This window comes from Anser anser, assembly GCF_964211835.1.
Source record: "Anser anser genome assembly, chromosome: 1".
Classification (NCBI taxonomy): domain Eukaryota; kingdom Metazoa; phylum Chordata; class Aves; order Anseriformes; family Anatidae; genus Anser; species Anser anser.
This window is the reverse complement of record NC_139720.1, coordinates 213,765,999-213,787,535: the sequence shown is the minus strand read 5'-3', so window position 1 is coordinate 213,787,535 and position 21,537 is coordinate 213,765,999. Positions and strand designations below refer to the sequence as shown.

Here is a 21,537-nt window from a genome sequence, read left to right as displayed (position 1 = left end):
GATTGCAGGAGGTGTTGAGTGGCTATTGATGAGCTGTTTTGTTGGTTTTCCAGATGTTTCTGTAAGCCTTTATTTCCTTGACGTGGTAGCATATAGAAGCTTCACATCAAATGCATTTTTATGACCCTTTTTAATGTTAACTGATACATTCAGACAACCTCATCGTGATTTGCTGAAAAACATTGCTAGATAGCTAGGTGTCTCTGGAACAGGGGCAATAAATGTCTTCTGTAGACCATGTCTCGCCTCTTGAGAAAACTGATCCCCTGCCCTCACTTGGAGGCTCTTCGATGTGATGAGGAGGCTCTTCTGTGGGCAGCAGCCCACCCTCAGCCATCATCTTTCCCCCGAGGCCTTGTAAACTCATCCCATAAGTGATGGGTGGTTTCATAGCTGGCCTTGGGAGAGAAGGCCGAGATCTGTGGTGTTCTTTCATCATGTATCTTCAGAAAAGATAGAATCACAGAATCATTAGGGTTGGAAAAGCCCTCCAGGATCACCTGGTCCAACTGTCCCCCTACCACCACTGTCCCCCACCAAACCATGTCCCCAAGCACCACGTCCAACCTTGCCTTGAACACCCCCAGGGACGGGGACTCCACCACCTCCCTGGGCAACCCGTCCCAATGCCTGACCGCTCTTTCTAAGAAGAAATTCTCCTCATTTCCAACCTAAGATAGTGTGGCCACCACTGCACAAGTCTGTACGGATCTGTACTAGAGGGCTGAAAGGCAAATAGAACAGAATTGCTCTACATGGAAGCAGTACAACAAGAAATTATCTCTGTGAGCTCTCTGAGACAGCTTTCCGCGCGTAACCAGTGTCTGCCCGAACCAAAACCCCTGAGGGGCATCCAGCCTCCTGACGATTTTTTTATTCTTCAGAGATGTAAAAGCAAATTGATCTTATGTTTCCAAAACGATCATGTTAACAACTGGGGCTATTTGATATTTTAATTTTTTGATGCCAGCAGGAGGCTTCAGGGATCAAAATGCTGATTGATGTCGCAAAAACCCAGTCCTATTAAAATGGTTTTAGGTCTCTGTCAGCTGTCCAATATATGTGGGTTTTTCTACCTTTCATTTTCCTGTCATACACGCAAAGATCTGCAAAAAAGCACAGTCTTGCCCATGAAGCTTACTTTATGAAGCCCTATACCTTATTAGTCTGCACACATGAAATAATGGTTTTAATGGGAACTCATATGAATTTTTATCTGTTTTATAGCCAGTGATAAATTTGGTATTTTTAGTGAGAGCAGAATTGTGTGGTGAGAAGACGAGCAATTTCTGGTGACTGACAGAAAGAAAAAGTGTTGTGTTTTTTTTTAACTATTAACCTATTTTTAGTGATTGTTGAATGCTCTACCCCTTCCCGTGAGGCTGCATTGTAGCATTGTATCACTTTGCATAAGTCTTGCAATACTTGTGAAGGAAAAATGAAAAAAAATGAGGTGTTTAAAAGGGTGTTCAGTAAGAGGACATGTGCCACCTTATGTGGGAGAAGTGTGAGCGCTGCGTTCAGCTCTGGGCCCAGCACAAGGACACGGAGCTGCTGGAGCGGGCCCGGAGGAGGCCGCGAGGACGCTCAGGGGCTGGAGCAGCTCTGCTGTGGGGCCAGGCTGAGAGAGCTGGGGGTGGGGGGCCTGGGGAAGAGAAGGCCAAGAACTTCAGGATCTGCCCCTAAATATTGCCTGCAGCTTTCACTGACCACACCTAGTCTGTATTCAAAAGTCACAAAATAGTTTAGAGAAAAAGAGGTCTTAAAATAACGTTATCAAATTGTTCTTGGTGCTATTGTACTGTTAGGTTTTACATGGTAAGTTTTGTCTCACGTTTGAAGTCTTAGAGAAGGAAAGACTAATCATTTCTTGTATCACCTCTGATAGATTGCCTTTGGATTTTTCCCCATTGTATTCCAATTATTTCAACTAATTACCTCATTAAAATCTTTGAGGACTTTTATGTTTGATTTGTGAGTTATCATTGAATTTGAGCAGTTATACAGCAGTTGAAACAAAGAAATATGATTTTATGTTCTGATCAGCTTTAAAAGAAAGGCATGAATAATTGACCAGGAGTGACTTGGAGACCATGTAGTTCCATATAAAATTTAATGAAGAGAAGTGAAATGATGATAATAGAATTATTTACATGCAAAAAATGTTAATGTTTTCTTTCCTGCCTTTTTTTGCCTCAGTATGTGGACCAGCTGACAAGGATCCAAGCTGAATTACAAGAGACAGTAAAAGATTTAGCTAAAGGCAAAAAGAAATATTTTGAGACTGAACAGATGGCTCAAGCAGTGCGGGAGAAAGCTGATATTGAGGCCAAGTATGTTTTTATAATAGCGTATGTATAAATAATTGCTTGTGTATAAACCAGATTTTTGTTTGTATTAGTTTTTACACTTGATATTAGTTCAGAAGAAAGATAATTGTTTTCAATAAGCTTGTGCCTTTTTTTTTTTTTGTTAATATGCATTTTTATAACCATTTCAAGCATGCTTTTACCCTGATAGTTTAGTATAACTTATTTAGGATAGCTTTAGGAAAGGAGTTAAACTAGCTGCTTTAATTTGATCTTTTCAGATAGTGTGTGACCTAGCACTCTATTTGCTGTTAAAGGCTGTTTGCTTCTCTCTCTCTTTCCAGATCTCAGATTTGGTATCAGTCCATTTGAGGGGGCGGGGGGATGGGGACACTATTTTTTATGCTCCTTGACATCTTGAAGAGGTTGATTCCCGTTGTTTCAGGAAAGCGAGTAACTCACATGCTTTTAGTTTGGAGTTTTGCCTGTATCATGGGAGTTTGCTTCACTATTTCTTGCAAGGTTGTTCATTTCTGTATTTAAAAAAGAAATCCTCAGTAGTGTCTCCAGATTAAACTTTTCTTAAAACTATACAAATAGAAATTTAGGCATAAAAAATGAAAGTTTTACAGAAGTGCAGTGGCCTGTTTGTCCTGTGTTTTTGTAGAAAAGGTACGAGACAATAATCTCTTGTTATTTTTTTTTTGTTTCAGGTCTAAACTTAGTCTTTTTCAGTCAAGAATAAGCTTGCAAAAGGCAAGCGTAAAGGTGAGTATAAGGAAAGTTTACATTTACTATAAAAGTGCTTCGAAGCTAATTTCTTGAGGTGTATGACCAAAGTTGTCTGGAATTTAGAGATGACTGACATTTGATAAGGTACATTGTTAGAATGAGTTATCAGATAAGAACAGACTCTTCAGCAGTCAGAGTGCAGATTTACATGAGACCAAATTTACACGGAAGTTTCTTCTAGTGGGAACTATAGCTGTTCTATAAAAACTACATGTGAAATTAAAAACTGCATGAGAGAAAAAAGAATTTTAAAAATCCCCTTACCATTAAGAAAAATATTAATCTGTTAATCCTTTAAAGTTTTGACTATATTAATATATGCATGCATGCATATTAATCTGCTATTAATGCTTTTTTAGTCGTTTAACTTCTCATTAGTACCTATCTTTTAACTTCTGTTTCTTCTTGTAGTTAAAAGCACGACGATCGGAGTGTAATTCAAAGGCTATCCATGCAAGGAATGATTATCTTCTCACTTTAGCAGCTGCTAATGCACACCAAGATCGCTATTATCAAACAGACTTAGTAAACATTATGAAGGTAAGGAAGCTAATTTATGTTTTGGAGTTGAGAAGCGTGAAAATCTGGAAAACAATATTAATAATATACAAAATCTTGGGTTGGTTTGCAGCAGCACTGTTGACTTTGTTGACTTTTCCAATGTATTGCAATAGACGAGGGCAGTGCAGTGGATCCTGTGGTAGTGTGCAGTATACTAGGTAACAATTGTCCAGTCCCAAAGCTAAGCAGTTGCCTTTTTTTCTAACTTCACTTTTTTATTTTATTTTATTTTTTTTTTTTTAAAGCATACTTAAGTAAAGGAATCAAGTTGGTGGACCTTAAGTTAGAGATCTTTTTAGTTCTTCAGTGGCTATCCCAAAATACTTTTTGTGTGTAATTGTCTGATCAGAACATTTCTTTATGGTATAGCTGACGAAAATGTAACTATTAAAGATGTTGGTTTCAAACCATGAATTTTAGAGAATAGCAAATCAGCATTGCTGTTCTCACACATGGCAGCTTGCCACGTCAAGCTGAGTAGATGCTTGAACTCATAGGAAATGACATACTTAAAAAGTTCAAATATAATTGCTGACAGGGTTTTCACATCGTTCTAGAATTACTTAAATGTACTCAATTCTTGTAACTTAGAATTAAATAGTTATGAATAAAGTGTAAAATCTGTAATTTGATCTATTTAAATCTAATTCAGGCTTTATGTAGTTGCGTTCCATATTTTGACATTTTTGAGGCATACTTAAATTTGCTATGTACAAACTATTTCCAGGTGATGCGATCGTGGCAATTTATTAGCCTGTAATTTGCATTTAAAATTGCTTTATTGGATAACGTATCACTTTTATGAACTTAAAACTTTTGAGTAGACTTTCTCACCTGGAACAAGGGTGGCAGGTTGTAACAAGTCACTATATTACCAGCATGCTTTTGCACACTCGAAGAAATCTAATTGAAATCTATCTATAAGAACTCTATCTATAAATCATATTGATCTGAAATGCAGGTAACCAAATTAGAAACTCAGGGAGCAAAACACGGTCTCTGAGCCGTGAAATTCCATCGTGTCTTGACTAGGTTAACCGCTCCTATGGCAGTATGTGCATGCCTCTTAAAGAAAATCACAGTTTGTGTTGGAAGTTCATTGCTCTGCCTCATATATAACTGCTTGCATGACCCAAACAGATCTGGGCATCCCAAAGGCAATGCGGAGCTGATGGTCCTTGAGGCTGTCTCCACTGCGTGTGCATATGTAACAGCCAGTAAATGGTCTTCTGCATGTTACTAAAATAAGTTTTACTTTTCTGTTAGCAAAATATGAATATTTCTGCTGGCTAAATATGTAGTACGTGGAAATGGTTGTAAGAGAAATATTCCTTAAAATGTTCAAGATAAAACTGTGAATAGATACTTACAAGGTAATTCTGTACTACGTGCATGGCTGGCTGTCATCAGTTACAGCTTTTACATGTAAGTAACGCCAGAAGTGAAATTAATATGTTCAGAACCTAGGAAACAATATGGACGTTTGATTTTTTTTTTTTTTAATAAAAAGCCCAGGTGAAACGATGGCTGGCTCTGGTGGGTGATGGCTGCTCAAGTCTCAGGGCATCGGACCATAATGCCTGCAAAATGCTGCAGTGCACACCGAGTGTCTCATTTTCTCTGTATGTCCAGCTGCATTTTGTGTGTTACGAACTAGGCGCAACGGGTGTCTGTGTAGTAAGCTGTGCGGGACCGTGATCTCTTTGAATTTCCGTAAGCGTTTATGTCTTTTGGATGGTACAAGCTTTCTGTGCTGTGATGTTAGAAAAGCCGCGGATACCCCAGGAATGTTTTGGTTTTTTTTTTTTAGCTTGCAATAAGAAATCAAACTACAAACTGTTGAATCATTCTTGGAAGGACTGAAAAATACAATAAGGGATAACGAAGTCATGCTGGTGCCATTCCTCTGTGTGTGTGCTGTTTTCCGTAGATGTTCTGCTTACCCGGGGTCCTGTCCTAAAGCTGCTGCTGATCCGTGTTAGCTCGTGGTAGTTCCTTTACTGGGCTCCCTCTTGTCCAGTCCTTTCTTTTGTAGAACTTGTTTTGAAGTCGTTTTCAATGTGAACGGTTTTTGATATGGAAATCTCTCTGTGCAACCCATTCTTCCGTATAAATAATTGTGGTTTGCTGGAAACCTAAATTACAAGTACTTCAATTGAGCCCAGTTACTTTGGAAGGGAAGGATAACATTCAGGGTTTTTTTTCTGCGTCTCTTTCAGATATTTCTGGTAGTTAAATCTCCTGGTCTGGTAAAGAAGTGTGTTCTTAATGAAGATCTGTAAATTTGTTTTTGGCACTCTTGTTTGTGAGCAAAAATCAGTGGGTGCACACACATCGTTGCAACAGGGCACCTTGGGACAAGGGAGAGAATAAGGCGAAGGCAAGGTTTCAAATCGAATGTCTACTGGATGCATTTAGAAGAGGAGGGAAAAAAAAAACCTCAGGAAAATCAAGGGTAGTATCATTAGGATCCAATTGTGCTTGTCCAGTAAGTTTGGATGTGGAACTGCTTAAATATGAACAACTGGGTGTAATCTGGGGCTAAAACCAATCTCAGTATCAACAGAAGCTGGCAAGCGTGCCCCAACCTTTAAAAAGGGCTTCAGGGGTGAATTATATATCAAGAAGTCTGACTTCCCTCCCTACCAGACAGACTTGTGAATGGAGTCAGTACACACGTAAGTAAATACGATACAGTGGGGTGACCAGCATGATTTCGGAAGAGGGACGGCAACTCCAAAAGCCACCTTTAAGAGTCAGTAAGCCCGGGGATAAGGGTGATTCATCTGGTTCAGTGTCTCAAATTTGCCAAGGGCTCTCAGCAGACTTCCCACTCGGTCTCTGCTTACGTAAAAGAGGTACGTCCTTGCAGGTAGGGCGGGGGTTTTCTCACAGATCAAGAACCGATGAAGAGATACACAAGATGTGGGATTAAAGTAAATGCCTGGCCTTCGTAATGGGAGGAGATTTGCTGGCAGGGCCCTGGTTTCCCTCATATCCCTCCCCCTTCCAACTGAAGTCTGGGGGAACCATGCCGTTTAAATGCTGAGAAAATGATTGTTTTATTTATCATCAGCATTTAACATAAGCGATACGGAAAACGAACCGAAGGAGAGCGGTGGTGGTCTGCAGGTACAGAATCGTTCCATATAAGCAAATGTGAAGGTTATGACCAAGAAGCATCATAAGATCTCGGTGATTTGAGATTACCAGGCAAGAAAATAGCACCTGAAATTTGTGTTAAAAAGTGAAAAGCGGTATTTAGAGGTGAAATCACTGCCTACGGGATAAAGATCTCGGAGTTGCCGTTACTATTTCTGAAAGAGAAACTGGAATGAAGGATAAAGAAATGGGGACTTGACTATTATATGATCCTAATCCTATCTCTACATAGCATCACTAGGAAAGGCGGCCTATTGAAAGGTGATTAAAACTTTTTCTAGACAGCCCAGTTCCTGTTTTAATCGTGTGACCCCAGTGGACACTACATACAGTGCAGTTCTAGAGTCTAAGCTAAACGTGGCCGTTTATATCTTAACGTTGACATTTTTAAGATGTCAACCTTCTTTTTTTCACCTTCTTAGTGAGTCTTTCGGCATTCACGCTGTGGTGGCCACCTTGCTACCTGTCGGCATTTCTCCATATATCTGTGACTGAGTTAATATGCCTTCTGCAGGGCTGTCCGTGTTCCAAATCACAGCCATTTTCTCCATAAAATCTCCATCCCAAAGGCCAAAATCTGCATCCGTTTTCAGCATTCCTGAAAAATTCAGCTCTCGCCAGCTGCCCCATTTGAAAGCAAACTGGAAGACAGCAGCCTGACTTGTGTAAGGTGGGAATGCTGAGTGCAATCAGCAGCACCTCGAACATCACAGGGCTTACGGGGTTATTTAGGGTCTGCTCTTTGAGGAGCTGTGCAGATCGGTTGATTTTATCCACGCTCTAGACAAGGTGAGCCCGAGATTCTTGTAGCGCACACGGGCTTCCCAGTGAGATCTGGAGGTGTGATTGCAGGACCAGTTTCATTACTTTATTTGGAATCAGGTTCACTGCCTCACCTTTTCTTCAGGGCAAATGTTTTTGTATGTGGCAGAGAGATAAATTGTAAATTATTTTCAGGCTGGCTTTCAGAGTTACTCAGTAACCTGTAGATAAATCCTTTATTTAAATAATATTCAGAATATAAGTTGTTTAATGTAACAACATTCAAACTTGAAAAACAAACCGCCCCACCTTCTCTGGCCTCAAAATCTCCCTAATCCTCACCTGAAGCATTGGTTTTACAAAATAGATGTTACAAATCACATGGAAAGATTTAAAAAAAAAAAAAAAAAAAGAGTAATTTTGGTTCAAAGACTGATCTTACATACCTGTTGTCTAAAAAAGTTGTTCTAAATTGAGTTTAGGTATAAAATGACAGCTGCTTGGTGTACTGGTTGGAGTGCATCAGTATGAATTTGACCAGAATCGAAGCTTTCCATATTTCTCTAAATGATAAAAACATTAGAAGTGGAAAAAGCCCTGCAGAGATTTCGGCTGCTCCTTGGCTATGTTGCTGTGTAAGAAGGTAAAACTTGCGCTTCTTTCCAAATGCCTCAAAGACTGTTTCTCTTTGTGTCCATCCTAAACAATTTCCTTGCAGGTTTTGGTTTTAATGAGGTTATTGTTTGCAATGGGAGTTGTTCTGCATGGCTTTTGTTGCTGAGAGGTGTCTGCTGTTGGGTTTGACAGTGCAGTTGTTTGAAGCTGGGGTTGACTTTGCTGAGTGTGATCGGGCTCTTCTACAAGTGCTGCCTGCTGCTGGCTTCGGGTTTGTCGTAGCACAGCCCTCCGAAACCATCACGGGGACCCTGCTGCGTATGCAGGCGGTGCTTGCTTTCCTTGAAAACTTGCAATTTTATCCTTGATTATTTTTTTTTTAATTTATTTAGCCTGTCGTGGGCCTTGTCCACCAAAAGCTGCTCGTTGCGTCCCGTGCAAGGTGAACTGAATGCAGACGGGGAACAGCGAGGCGCACCTTGGCTTTCCGACAGCCCGGACGATAGCTGCTGGTGGTGGTGGTGGCTTTAAAGCAGTGAAATCCAGTGAAAGTTCATAGCACTGTCACCAGGTGACAGCTCTTTAAGCAGCAAAATCAACACCTGCAGGAGAAAGGAGGGGTGGTGACGTATTTCAGTCTCGGTTTATGTTGGCACAAGGTATTTGAGAAGCCACTGCTGGGAAAAGGTAATTCGTGTTGGGCTTGAGGCACCCTGGGTTACTCGGTGTTTGATGCAAGCCAGCACTGGTTTTGTTCGTCGTAGCTGACTCCGAAATGCTGCTGTTGTGCTGTCCTGTGACAAATGAATCACAAATTACTCCTCTGGAACAGGCAACAAATTGACATTTTGCTTGGCAGAGTTCCTGGTGACATACAGCTCCTGATCATTTTCAGTATTTAGAGTATGTTATTTTAGTTAGCAACGTTTTCATGTGAAGAAGAAAAAAAATGATTCACTGTGCTATGTTTGTAGTTATGAAAGGCCATCACAAACAAAGCAGGGATGCTCCGAATGTACGAAATGCTTCCAGCACTTCTCAGAGAACTGAGAATTACTTCTAAAGTGCCATCCCAGTTTGCCAATTCCATCGGCAAATGAGCAGCAAAACTATTCTAGCTCTCCCTTTAGAAAAGATTTTAATCCTTTTGCTTTTTTCCTGTAGCTGTCCTTTATGTCCAGGATTTACATCTTGTGCCTCTTCCGCACCAGCTGCGCCATCTCACCGGGCTGCCACAGACCTGAGATCTGTATTTCGGTATCTGGAGAGAGATTTAAAAAAAAAGAAGAAGAAGAAAGGGCCTAGACTAAAGCACTGAAATGTTTTTTTCTTTGCCAGTTTCCTGACAAGCTGCTTGGGAGGGGCTGCCAACGCCTGGTGCTGAGGCACAGTGTGCAAACCCTTTTAAGCTCAGGGTGTCTGCCTGGTGCTCAGCCTGCTGCAAGAGTTTGAACCGAGGTCAGAAGGAAGTGTAAGATGATGGCTGAAGGAAGTTCAGGGTTGTTTGATACCTGTCTTTCTCTAAACTTTATTATTACTGCATTTCCTCTTTTACTACTCTACTCGTAACTCCTCTTTAAGTTCCTCTTGTGAAGCACCCCTGAACATGACTGTATAACACACTCTAACTGTGGAAACGTCAATCAAAAAAAAAAAAAAAGGAAGCATCATTAACGTTTTAAATAATTCTTTGATTATTTTGGCGGAGAGACAGAGAAGTAAAACTTAACCCGAGTTCCAAATGTCTCATTTCGATGTCACGAGCATCAGCCACTCATTCCCTGGTGGCCTGCAAGCGTGTGGGAGTCGTGGGGCTCGGGGCTGCACGCTCGGAGCTCCACGTGGACCAAGGTTTTTGACACAAAGTAAAATATTTCAATGAAATAATTGATTTTGTCTCTGCGGTATGTTTTTCAAACTCCGTTGCTTTCACAAAGGTTTCCGTTTTGATGCTTGTACTTCAAAGTACAAAGAGCCTGCCTTGATTTTTTTTTTTCGAGGTGTTTATAATGATCGAGTTGATCATCAGCAGAGCTTCGTGGGTAATGCCAGAAGCTAAACCTTTATAGCTAAACGATTTTTAAGAATCCTTAATGCTACTGTAGGGTATTGAAAAAAATAGCCCCCAAACAGCGACAATCAAGTGCGATGTTGATGTTGTGGGAGAGTCTGCAGATAGTGATGCACTTTTATGAACAACTTGGGGAAAAAGAAACTCAATATAGTAGCAAGCAGTGATAGCAGGTATTTCTAACTAGTATTTTTCTGTGCTTTTTTTAAAATTTCATACTCTAGTACATGCAGTGGTCGTTAGTGTTTGCAGGCTGAATTAGAGGAATAGTGTCAAAAGCAAGTGTGCCTCACCGTTTCTTTCCTCTGTGGTTTCAGTTAGGTTTTTCTGTATTGTTATGAATATCTGTCGTGTTTTCTGGCTTTTCTGTACTTTCCAGTTTGCTTGCTATGAGGAAGTGAAGTCGTTCATTTTGGCTCTTGTTCTTGATCAGAGTTCCAGCGGTGATACGGCAGGTTTAAATAGAAACTTAATTTTATGTAATTTCCTGGGATGAACAGGTCTTGCATGGATGACGGTACCGAGACATGTTACAGCATTGCTTTTTTAAGCCAGGAGATCAGTTTTTATAAACACAGGTGACGTTTCCCTTTCTCACATCTCTGCCTGTTGTTAGGTACTGTCTTAAAAGGATCCGAGAGAGGAAGAAATGTGTCTGGCTTTGGAGGTATGAGCTGGCAGTCACAAGGACTGACATGAGTAGGACAAGGTAGCACCCAGAGCGAGCACAGTGCCTGCAGCACATGACGAAGACGCTGAGAAAACCGGGATTGCTCAGCCTAAGAACAGACAGGGACATCTAACGATGTTCATGTTTTACAACTACCTACTTGGGGAGGGCGTGGAGAAGACCAAGCCAGGCTTTTTTTGAAGCTGTGCAGTGATGGGATGGTGTGCAATAGACAAGTAGGAACATGGAAAATTCAGATTAAATACAAGGAAAAAGGTTTCCCATGAAGGTGGTCAAATGCAGGAACTGGGACCCAGGACGGGGAGGAGTGTCACACCGTGTAGACATTTAAAAGTTGACTGGAAGCACCCTTGAGCAACCTGATCCGTTTGGCCCCGCGTCAGGCAGAGGTTGGAGCGGTATCTCCCTTCCAATCTAAATTATTCCCTGATTCTCTTAAGGAAGATCTTCTCTCGGAAGATCTGCTCAAGAACATACAGCTTCCAGCCTCTGTTTTCTCTGCCGCTGACTGGGATATCCATGTGAGCACACAGGGTTAGGATATTCGTGTTTTGACGAACGTTTTCTTTATTAAGTGGTGTTGGGAGGTTTTGCGGAGCCGAGCTGCCAACTGTGTTTGCAGCATAGTCATCCACCACTTTCATGGAGCACTTTAAACCATCATTTAAAACAAACGTAAATACAACCTCCAAATGTTGCTTAGGCAAATGAGAATCAGCTGCAGCTAGTGATATTAATAGAAATGACCCAGGATTGAGGACTTGGTGGTTTTCATTTAATAATTTGTTTTTAAACCCAGAAATTAACAGGGTATGTGTGCCAAGCGGTGCTTCGCTCTGGTGGCTCTCTTTGACTTTAAATTGACATTACTTGTTAAGTTGACATTGACTCTAAGTTGACATGTTAGCAGAAGGTCTTAAATGGTCTCAGGAATGTTACCTTAGCAGTGGCTGGCCAGTGTGTGCCCTGAATAAATAAGAACATGTGCATGAGTATCTCTGCAGACTCCAGAGCTAGTCGAACCAACGTTATCGCTCTAAGAAATCATTCTACGTATACATTATTGTTCTGTGCTTTTTAGAATGATTTAGAAGCGCCCAGGGAACTATTTGCTTTTCTAAAATATTTCTGATGTCAGCAGAGGTTTCGGGTTTCTTCTATAAATCTCTTCTATAAATTTAGCACTAGTTGTTCTCCTCAGGTCTTGTAATACTCCCTTTAAAAGTCAGAGGGAATTTATGCAAGTGAAAGAACTATTGTTCCACTTCCTGCTCTTGTCAGCTGCAAGCCACAAATATTTTGTAATTACAATTAAGCCAGCCGTAGATTGCCTTATCTCCAGTATCAGATGGGCACAGTCACTTTCCTGTGAAGACAGCCAGCGAGTGAGCGTTGCTTTCTCGTGTTCGCTCCTGTGAATGGGGATGCGTAAGGGGGGCAGCTGCGCTTTGGGATACGAGCGATCCCAAAGATGCTAACGGGGGCTTTGCAACGTCTGCTGCCACGCCGATTTCCCTTCCAAGGGCATCAGTCTGTGTGCGTGTGTGCACATAGCTCGTTAAACCTCGGGGAAATGAATTCCTTTAATGAGGGGCTGGAATGTGATTATGCAGCCACATAAATTGGTGAATAATTAATACAAAATGGTGCGCGCTTATTTAGGCTTTCCCTTAAGTGCTCCTACATCACACCTCCTGGTAGTCACTCTGTTGCTGCCTTGGAGATCAGGAGCTCCTGATAGCTGTTGTCTCCTGGATATGTGCTAACTTCAGTTCTGAGCATTGATATTCTGGCTGACGAAGAGGAAACATTGACAAGGACGGCTTCCCAACGGAAGGCCACTCCTGGAGGTGATTTTGGCAAAATCACAAGCAAGTGAAGCTTACCTACAGTTAGAGGTACTGCTCTTAAACGTTATGGTAGCATCTTCTATCTTCAACTTAAAATCTACCACTCGCCCCCGGGTAAGTAATCACGTTACTTAACACGCAGCATTTCCAAGGTGGCTCAAGACAAATAGTGGGTGTGGATCAGACCTGTTCCTGTTTTCCAGATGAAAAAATGAGTAATGGTCACATTTGCCCAATGGCAGCTGTCTCACCTCGTGTTTTAACCACGAGTCTCAATTCCTCCTTGAAGCATTTGGTCAAAAGGGGCTGTTTATTTCCAGGGGGCTCAGTATCCATCCGTAGTCTAATATCTAAACCAAGACAATTTATGTAAGTATGTTAAAGGAATAATTATCTTTCATGGCATAATAAAACTCTTTCTTGACGATGCTATGACTTGTCCGATAGTTTTCCTTTGGCCTCGCGACAGAAATAACGTTAGGAAAAGGGCGGATTGCAAAACACGTAGTGTGATTTCACAGATGCTCGTGAAAGGTATTTCCTGCCCAGGAGGCTGCGCAGAAGTCACGGACGGTTTATACAAGAAAATAACAGGAGCACTGAATGGGAGTGACTTGGAAAAGGGAAGGAATAGAGAGAAAAGAGACGCAGTCGGTGATGAGGGATGGATGTAAGGCAGTAGAGCAAGGAAGACCACTGGAAAGCCATTGGAAGACCGCTGGAACACCACTGGAAAGTGATCCGTTGCGGATCGCTGCCTGGGAAGAGGCGGTGTTTTGTCTTTTGTCCGTTATTATTTTGTCTTTTACAGATTTTACGGAGAAGCAGAGCTCAGGCTTTGGATTGGGCTATGAGGTTTTTGTGGCAAACGCCATAAAACTACCCGTTTGGAACAGGAAATGAAAGTTTGCCATCTCGTTTCAAAGCCACACTGCAATGCAATGAGAACAGCTCCCAAAGCCCCTCGCTGTGCCAGAAACCAGCCTGCGTGCCTCGAGCTGGCGTGTGGCCGGGGCAGAGAAACGGCCAGGCTCAGGAAACACCTGGCGTGCTCCGGCTGGGAGGCAGGTGGGGCTACGGCTGAAATTTTTAACTAGAAACATGTTTTTTAGAAGTATTTCGTCTTTTAGAAGTCATGGAGACAGACGTCCCGAACAGATCATTCATGGGGTTGTGTTTGGTTGTGGGTTTATTTTTTGTTTTGTTCTTAGCAACTCCGGATTCACTTAAAGAACTGAAAACATTTCTGGCTGTTATTACTTACAGCTACCTAATGTTTCCGTGAGTTACCTGGAATTTACACGTATTTAAGTTGAACCTATGTGAAAAGCTCCTGGACCATTTTTTAAAATTGAATGCATGTGTACAGCTTTTGTCTTCTTCAATAATGAGATGTTACTGCCTTAAACTGTAAGGTTACCGAAACCCTCTGCTAATAACGTTGGTCCTGAAAACGTTCGGATGCTCAGTTGGATGATTTGAAGTGAAATCCAGAGTTTTTGGGGGATAATTGCTGCTTGGCCGAAAATGAATGTCCAGGTGTCCCAGCAACACAACCAACATAATTTGCAAGTTAAAAGTGGTCATCTGGGTGCGTTGGGGCTGGTGGCAAAGATCAGCTGGTTTTAATCCTCTGCCAAAGCCTCTAGGGATGGTAGAAGGTCTTAAAAAGTGTTTGAAGCTTAATCTTGCTATAGGTTTTATTGTCTTCAAGGAACATGGAAAGCAGCTTAGAAGAAGGCAAAACGTGTTCTAATGTGGCCATCTTTTGAAGGAGGCTGTAAGGACTAATTTCACTAATTTAGGGGCTTACACATCAACAGCATGAGAAAGAGTTTCAGAGGGATTTGATTTATGAAAGGAGCAGAGGAATTTATAAGGAGACAAGACCCGAAATCACATGAGCCAGAAATCTGACAGTGGGAAATGTCACACCAAATTTGAAGCATAAATCCCGAAAAAAGAGGTTATTGGAAAAATAGCTTTTAATCTGTTATCGTTTTGCCTCTTGCAAAGAAGCAGGAGCGCACGGGGGCTGCAGCGAGCCCTGGTCCTTCGCCGTGAGCTGTGTGAAGGCAGCTGAACGGAGCTGACCACGCACCGCTCTGTCTAGCCCACGGACGGGCATTAGGAGGCAAGAAATTCCCGTTTAACGTTTCCTAATAGCCACAGGAAAGCTGGCTGGGATCACTCAGGGGAGGTGGAGCGTTAATCCTGCAATATGATTTGTCTGGCTACCTGCGAGTTTTCATACACAAACCAATTCCCATCTGTTCAAGTTGTCATCTCTGCTAAAAAGGCTTTCTAACGAGGATATACCCCTCCTCCTGAAAGGGAAGAAAATATTCGTAGAATCATGGAATATCCCGAGTTGGAAGGGACCTACAAGGATCGTCAAGTCCAACTCCTGGCTCCACACAGGTCTACCCCAAAATTCCGGCCGTCAATTCCTTGACAGTCAATTGCTGGATGCTGGATGACCGAAAGTTGCTGAATGAGGATCTTATTTAGTAGTTTATCGAATGAAGCACTAAGGTAACTGGTGATGGGATTTCGGTGGTAATTAAAAGACAGAATGTCCATCCATCTGGCGGGATAGCCAGCGTTGCTCGGCATTAAGGTGAAGAACCCGTTCGCCACGAGTCCTGCCTGCTCTGTGCATGCTTCCTTCCCCCTCGGTGCAGCAGCATCCGGAGATGCTTCCTGGAGGCATCGGGCTCTGAGCAGCAGCACCCTCAGCTGGGACCTTGTGCAAGTCCAAGGGCACGTCAAAACCTCCAGGGAAGTTTCACCAGTTAGGCTCAAGGCTTTTAATCTCCCATATCTCAGAGCTATGGGAGCACAAAAACTGTCCTAGAATAAAAAACACACACGTGGTCTGAAGATACTGGAAGAAAATTTGTTTGCTTGAAAGGATCATGACGATATCCTGATCCGTGGGTGTCTGAATTTATTCGAAGGAGCTGCTTTTGAAGTATAAAAGCAGTTATATGGGAAGATGCAGGAAACAGCTTTCTAGTTTAAGCTTATGAATATTAGAAAGATTTTTTTTAACTGCTCTTATTAAATTGTTCAATGTTTTGTATTAGATTTCAGATACAACGATACAATTTAATAGAGGGGAATTCAATTTAATAAATTTAAAATGTATGGAGCCCTAGGAAGAAGGTGGATAAAAAGAAGAGGACAAACCTGAGTGAGAAGCATCTTTATTCAGAGGAAAACGACTTCACAGTTATTTGTAAAAATGTGTTTGCTCAAATCATTTAACAAATTAGAATAGTTGACCTGCTCCTGTCATTCCTCACCCTTCTCAGTGGGCATTCGCTGAGTAGGATTATTGCAGGGTATTTTTATAGGGAATTCAAGAATTTACATATGTATTTAAATTCTGCGTATCGATGATCACAGGAAGATCTACCACGTGCACTGCTATCTAGCTAGGTCTGGAAGCCCCATTTCAAATAAAAAAAAACGGATATCAGAATTGAATTAACTTTGGTGGTGACTGTTTCAGTCTATTTAATAGCAACGCCCAGCAGTGTCCCAAAGAAAGCCAAAAGCTGCCAGGTTCTTGGTGCAGAACATATTAATAATTGAGAAAACTCGAGCTGTAGTCGTAGCTGTGCAGGCAGTCTGCTGTAAGCCATCATCCGAGGCACTTGACCTCCCTTCATCCTTTCTTTTCTATTTAAACTTTAAATTATACAAGCAGAGACGTCTCTTCCTTGGAGATTTAAACATTGCTTGCGCTATTCTGGCTGTGTATGGTAGTTAGGGCATCTAAGCAGTATTATTAGGAAATAATAACGCTTTTTAACTTAGGTCTGAGCCTTCAACTTCTACGGAGCGTGCAGCACTGTTGAAATAAGTCTGACAAGAAGTTTACTTTAATGAAATTATGTTCATGAAATGATGCTAGGGGAGTATAACGCATTTAGGGGGTTCCAACGAGGCCACGCTTAGGAACTGATTTAATTAAAAGATAGTCTAACAACACCGGATCCTATTTTGTTCGCTTTTCTTTTGATTTTTGTTACCCATCACGATCGTGTATCAAGTAGTAGAAGCTTTGTAGAATAATACCAGCTTCTGGAGAAAATGGTACAACCAAATCGAGACTTGTTTGGGAATGCTGCTTGCCTTGCTTGCTTTGTGTTGGTGAATGTACTGAAAAGGGACAAACCCTGCACAATATTTTTAATTGCAGACTTGAGACTAAAATTCTCTCTCCTCACCCACCAGTGCTTAGAAGGAGTGCACGCAGAAATTGTTAGCACGATTCCCCTGTGAGCAGAGGAGAACGGACTCCTAAAAGTAATAAAGCTTAATTGGCACGTGGAATTCCCAAGCGATGTTTGGGAACCATGGATTAATCTTTTATGCTGCAGTGCAGCTGTTACACCTTTGGCATACTGCTGTGATGTTTTTTTTTCCTTTATTGTTCAGGATAATTTCCTTCATTGTTCTACGATTCTATAATTATTACAGCAATCACACTGCTGTGACTCAGAGCCGCTGTCCTTTTAAGAACATGCTGCATATTTGTGTACATTACAAAAATCCCTAAAAATAGTTCTGCTTGTTTTAGTCCTCAAAATTTGAATATGGCTGGTAAAGAGTATTTACTAATCCTTTAGCAGAGTGCCTTTTTGGGAATGGTCACTATATGAAATGTGCCGTATGAAATGAATATACATATGCTATATGCTTGTGAAATGGGCTTTTCATACTGGTTAATTAATTGATACTTTAACATAAAATTTAAAAAATAAGTTGGAAAATGCCATCGTTATTCTGAAAACACCCTTTGTGTTGTGGGATAGAAGGCGCAATGTTAAATTTTAGGACCTTGTAACCGCCAGTTATGTCTGTTTGACATGATAAGAATCTGAAATGTTCAATAATAGATTAAATTTATTGAAATATCTTATATTTTTTCGTATTACCATCACAGAAATTATTCTGAGAGCATCTTTTGAGAAGCCAGTTCAGCGATTAGTTTGATGTAAGTGACAGGTAACTTTAAACCCATGTTCCAGGCAAGAAAAAAACGCATCTGGAAGTGATAAATCCAAAGAGCAGTTGGGAACAACAGCCATTGTTGAAACAGAAAAGGTTTTGTTTAACAGATTTATTTGAAGAAGTAAATGAAAAGCACGCTGGGTAAAACATTAAGTGCATTAAGTGCAGGTAAAAAGATAACAAAGAAACTGATTGAGAAAGGTACAAAACTGAACAAAAGCTGAAAACTGTAATGGCAAAATAGATAGTTAAAAAATAGAAGGATGCAAGGAAAAAAGTAAAAATTCACAAGGAAGGCATATCATCAGTATTTTTTTTCCCACTTGTCTATGCATTTTATCTGCCAAAGGAGTATTTTTTAACTATTAAGAACCAGAGGATTTGGTATGCAATGCCTTTTCACCTGCACATTTGTGTAAATTTAAGGTTTCTGTTCCTTAGTCTGTGCTCTTGTAGAACATAAGGGATTTTGAGACGTGTCTAGAACTAGTGTGTCTGAGTCAAGGAGGGTTAATGTATATTGTGAGGGCTTTTATGGGGACGAGCGGGTAAATCCACACCTGGGACACGGTGGAACTCTAATAAGGGAAAATTTCCAGAGCCTCCTTGGAGATTGGTCTTTGTGTGATCAAGTCTTGCAGGACCGAAGACTCGTCGGGGATCTAGTCCGTCATTGAGCAAAATACATTTCCTCAACCTACCTTCTAACCGAGTGAGGGATGAAGTCTGTAACACCGAGCCATAATTCACTGCAGGCTGTATTTCCCCACCGAAGGACAAATAAAACCAGCTGCACGTGGTGAGCGTTGGGCATACCCCATACTACACAACCACAACAACAACTCCACAGTTGTTCAGCAGTCGAGGTGATGATGTGGGCAGCGTAAGAATAATCGAACAGCAGAAATCAGCGGCGAAATGCTGAAATGAAATACACGGTTTTCAAGCCTAAAGGAAGCCAAACGTCACTGGCAGGAGCGGTGTGGCGTGTCTTCAGATACTGGGATAACGCGACGGTGACGGTCTGCCACTAAGCCTTTTTCTGAGTGTTGGATTCAGGCCAGAATCCTTTTTTATTCCAAGAACAAGGAAGTACAAAAGCAACCGGTACAACTTACTGAAAATTGGATATGTCAGAAGGATTGGTGTTTACCCGTGTGCTGTGAAAGACAAATGGGTCCAAGAAGTCTTCAGAGATGGTACTTACACACTTTTGGGAAAAAGCAGGTGCATTTCTAGATTACAAAGAATCTGTTTCCATCCTCCAGGTTTTATTAAACCTTATACAGCGGAATTGAAGATCTGGTTTTCCAATGTTATGCCTGCCTTCCATCAGGGTGTTCCCACTGTTCGAAGAGGAATTATTCTTGGGCCCTTACCTGTTAATTTAATGCTGTCTTCATTAGGAAACTCTCATGGCCGTCTGCCTCATGGGGCAGAGACTTGTGGAGGAGATTTCCTTTGGTGTTCCCCACCATCGCATGTGACCACCACGGGGCACTTTCATGTGGGCTGGTGCCTAGCAGTACTCAACATTATCATTAATTTTGCTTATATTTGTCTTAAAGGGACTTTCTGTGGTTTGGGGGATGGTAGCGGGCATGTGTCGGTGGCTATTTCATGTTTTTGTGCTCAAAGCAGGCTTTGGTGCACCAGCATCAGAGGTTTTGTCATTAAGAACAATGACCCTGCCCAAATTGTAAAGGAACAAAACGATGTGCGGGCCAATTGTCAAGTGACTAATGAGGCCAAACAAAGAACTTGCAAGCAAGCCCCAAACTATTGACACTGGAAAACAGAAAGCTCTGGGGTAAGGGAAAGTGCAAAGTGTGCTCCCGAGCTGAAAGGCGAGCCAACAGCCTTTGGTGTCCTCTCGTGTTTGTTGTTCCCGTGTTGGCCGTGCTGAAAGTTCCCTCTCAAGGTTGGGAGAAAAGAGGAGGAAACTCAGGTATGGTTTCTGTTGCCTTTGTTTGTTCAATATGTAGGCACATTACACCTCTTGCTGTCTTTTTTGTTGTGTTTTCCTCCTCCATTTTTAGTCTGCATGATTTATTTACCAGCTTTTTTTCGTTGTTTTACTGCTCCTGAGCAGCGTGGGTTTGTCTCCTCCCTGGAATATCTTCTGCTTCCGTGTTCATCGCTGGCTGCGTGAGGACACGCTCCTGAAGAACAGAAAGTCATAGGCAGGGTGTTGATTGAAGAAGGGAAAAAAGAGAGGAGAAAAAAGAAAAGAGAAAAAGATTAGAAAGAAAAAAATGATAAAAAGGGGAAAAAAAGAAAAAAGAAAAAAAAAGATTAAAAAAAGAAAAAAGATAAAAAATGTAGGAAAAAAGAAACACAAGCAGCTAACTAGTTTGACAGCAACAGCACAGCAAGACAGTTATAAAAACTCCTTAAAACTATTTTCTGTGAAACTGTGGGAACGAGCAGTGCAGAAGCCAGATGGGTGGCGGAGGAGCCTTCTGCAGGGACCAGCTCCTGAGTTATTCCCACTGCCGTGAGCTTGCTGGGCCCGAACCTCCTTCATTTCGAGGAGATCTGAGCCAGGTGGCGGCTGGGCAGGTAGGAGAGTTTGCTCTAAAGGGCTAGCGAAGTCGAAATGTCCGCAAGCTGCCATCTCTTTTTGTTTGTGTGCTTTGGCCGACACCTTGTGCCTGACGTTGCTCCACATTTAAACAAAGGCAGTGCTGCGGTTCTGTGTTTGTTTTTTTTTTATGGACTCACTGAATTGCGGAAGTTCATGGACCGAACCGGCTGGCGATGCATCACCGAGAGTGGTTTGGACCTGGACATGACCGTGAGGCATGCCTAGCACTACAGCAGCCTTGGATGTCCAAGAATATCCTGGAAAACCAAGAATTTCTATGGCATTAGCTTAGCACTTTCTTTTATTGGATGCAAACTGCTGCGTAACTTGAACTTCTGACTTCAGAGAGCTAAGCCTAGAGGGTCCTTCGTCCTTGTAGGCTGGAGAAATCCAGCACAAACTTTCTGATCCGGACCACGGGGAGGTTTTTGTCGTCTGCTTTCTTTGCAGCAAGCCCTGGTTTGTCTACTTACACCCACGGTTTTCAGAAAAAGAGATTTTAAAAGATTTTATCAAATGGAGAGCCTGTAAAGGAGAGGATGGGCAGCAGGCTCCTGGTCACTTTAAAATTAGACTTCAGGATTCACAATCTTGAGCAGAGCAGACCCGGTGCAGAAGTTCCTCCGGGATTGCTCTGATGGGGGACACAGAAGGGAGCTCACACGAGCTTTGCGTCAGCAGCTACGTGGTTGCTGCAGGCAGGCTGTTCGGGGACACTTTAACACGGCTTTGATCTCGGGTTTGTTGGTAATTTACATCCAGAAGTCGTGTTTTGTCGACAAGCACTCGGTTTACTTTAATGTTAGGATGCCTCGATGGCAAAGAAGTGACAAATGCTGTAAGGAGGAATTTAAAAAGATAACGGCTCGAAGAAAACAAGCGCGAGGAGAAATAGGTGCCCAGAATAAACCCCGAGCAGGAACAGCAGTCAGTGTTTTTAAGGGAAAATCGCTGCGGAATGTAACTCTTAACCAAAAAGGACGGGTTTGCCTGACCTTCCTTCCTTTCTGTCCCAAGGTCCCTGGGAAAGGCTGCTGCGTGCCCCTGCTCAGAGTGCTGCTGAGTCCGCCAAAGCCAGCTGATGCCCGCTGTTGGCTTTACTACTCGTGAGC

The 21,537-nt window shown here is 42.0% G+C and overlaps 1 protein-coding gene and 1 long non-coding RNA gene across 6 annotated transcripts in view; both read left to right on the top strand.

Moving 5' to 3' along the window:
- The window catches only part of FCHSD2 (FCH and double SH3 domains 2), a 149,088-nt gene that overhangs the window by 79,082 nt on the left and 48,469 nt on the right, over positions 1-21,537 (top strand). For all 5 annotated transcript variants that reach the window (XM_083834288.1, XM_083834289.1, XM_083834290.1 and 2 more), the window contains 3 exons: positions 2,200-2,333; positions 3,023-3,077; positions 3,513-3,641. In XM_083834288.1, coding sequence (XP_083690414.1) covers positions 2,200-2,333; positions 3,023-3,077; positions 3,513-3,641 — 318 coding nt within the window. The remainder of the gene's footprint in view (positions 1-2,199; positions 2,334-3,022; positions 3,078-3,512; positions 3,642-21,537) is intronic.
- LOC310898810 lies at positions 3,649-20,158 on the top strand. The gene is made up of 2 exons (XR_014583729.1): positions 3,649-8,229; positions 8,594-20,158. It is a non-coding gene; the product is annotated as an uncharacterized lncRNA (long non-coding RNA).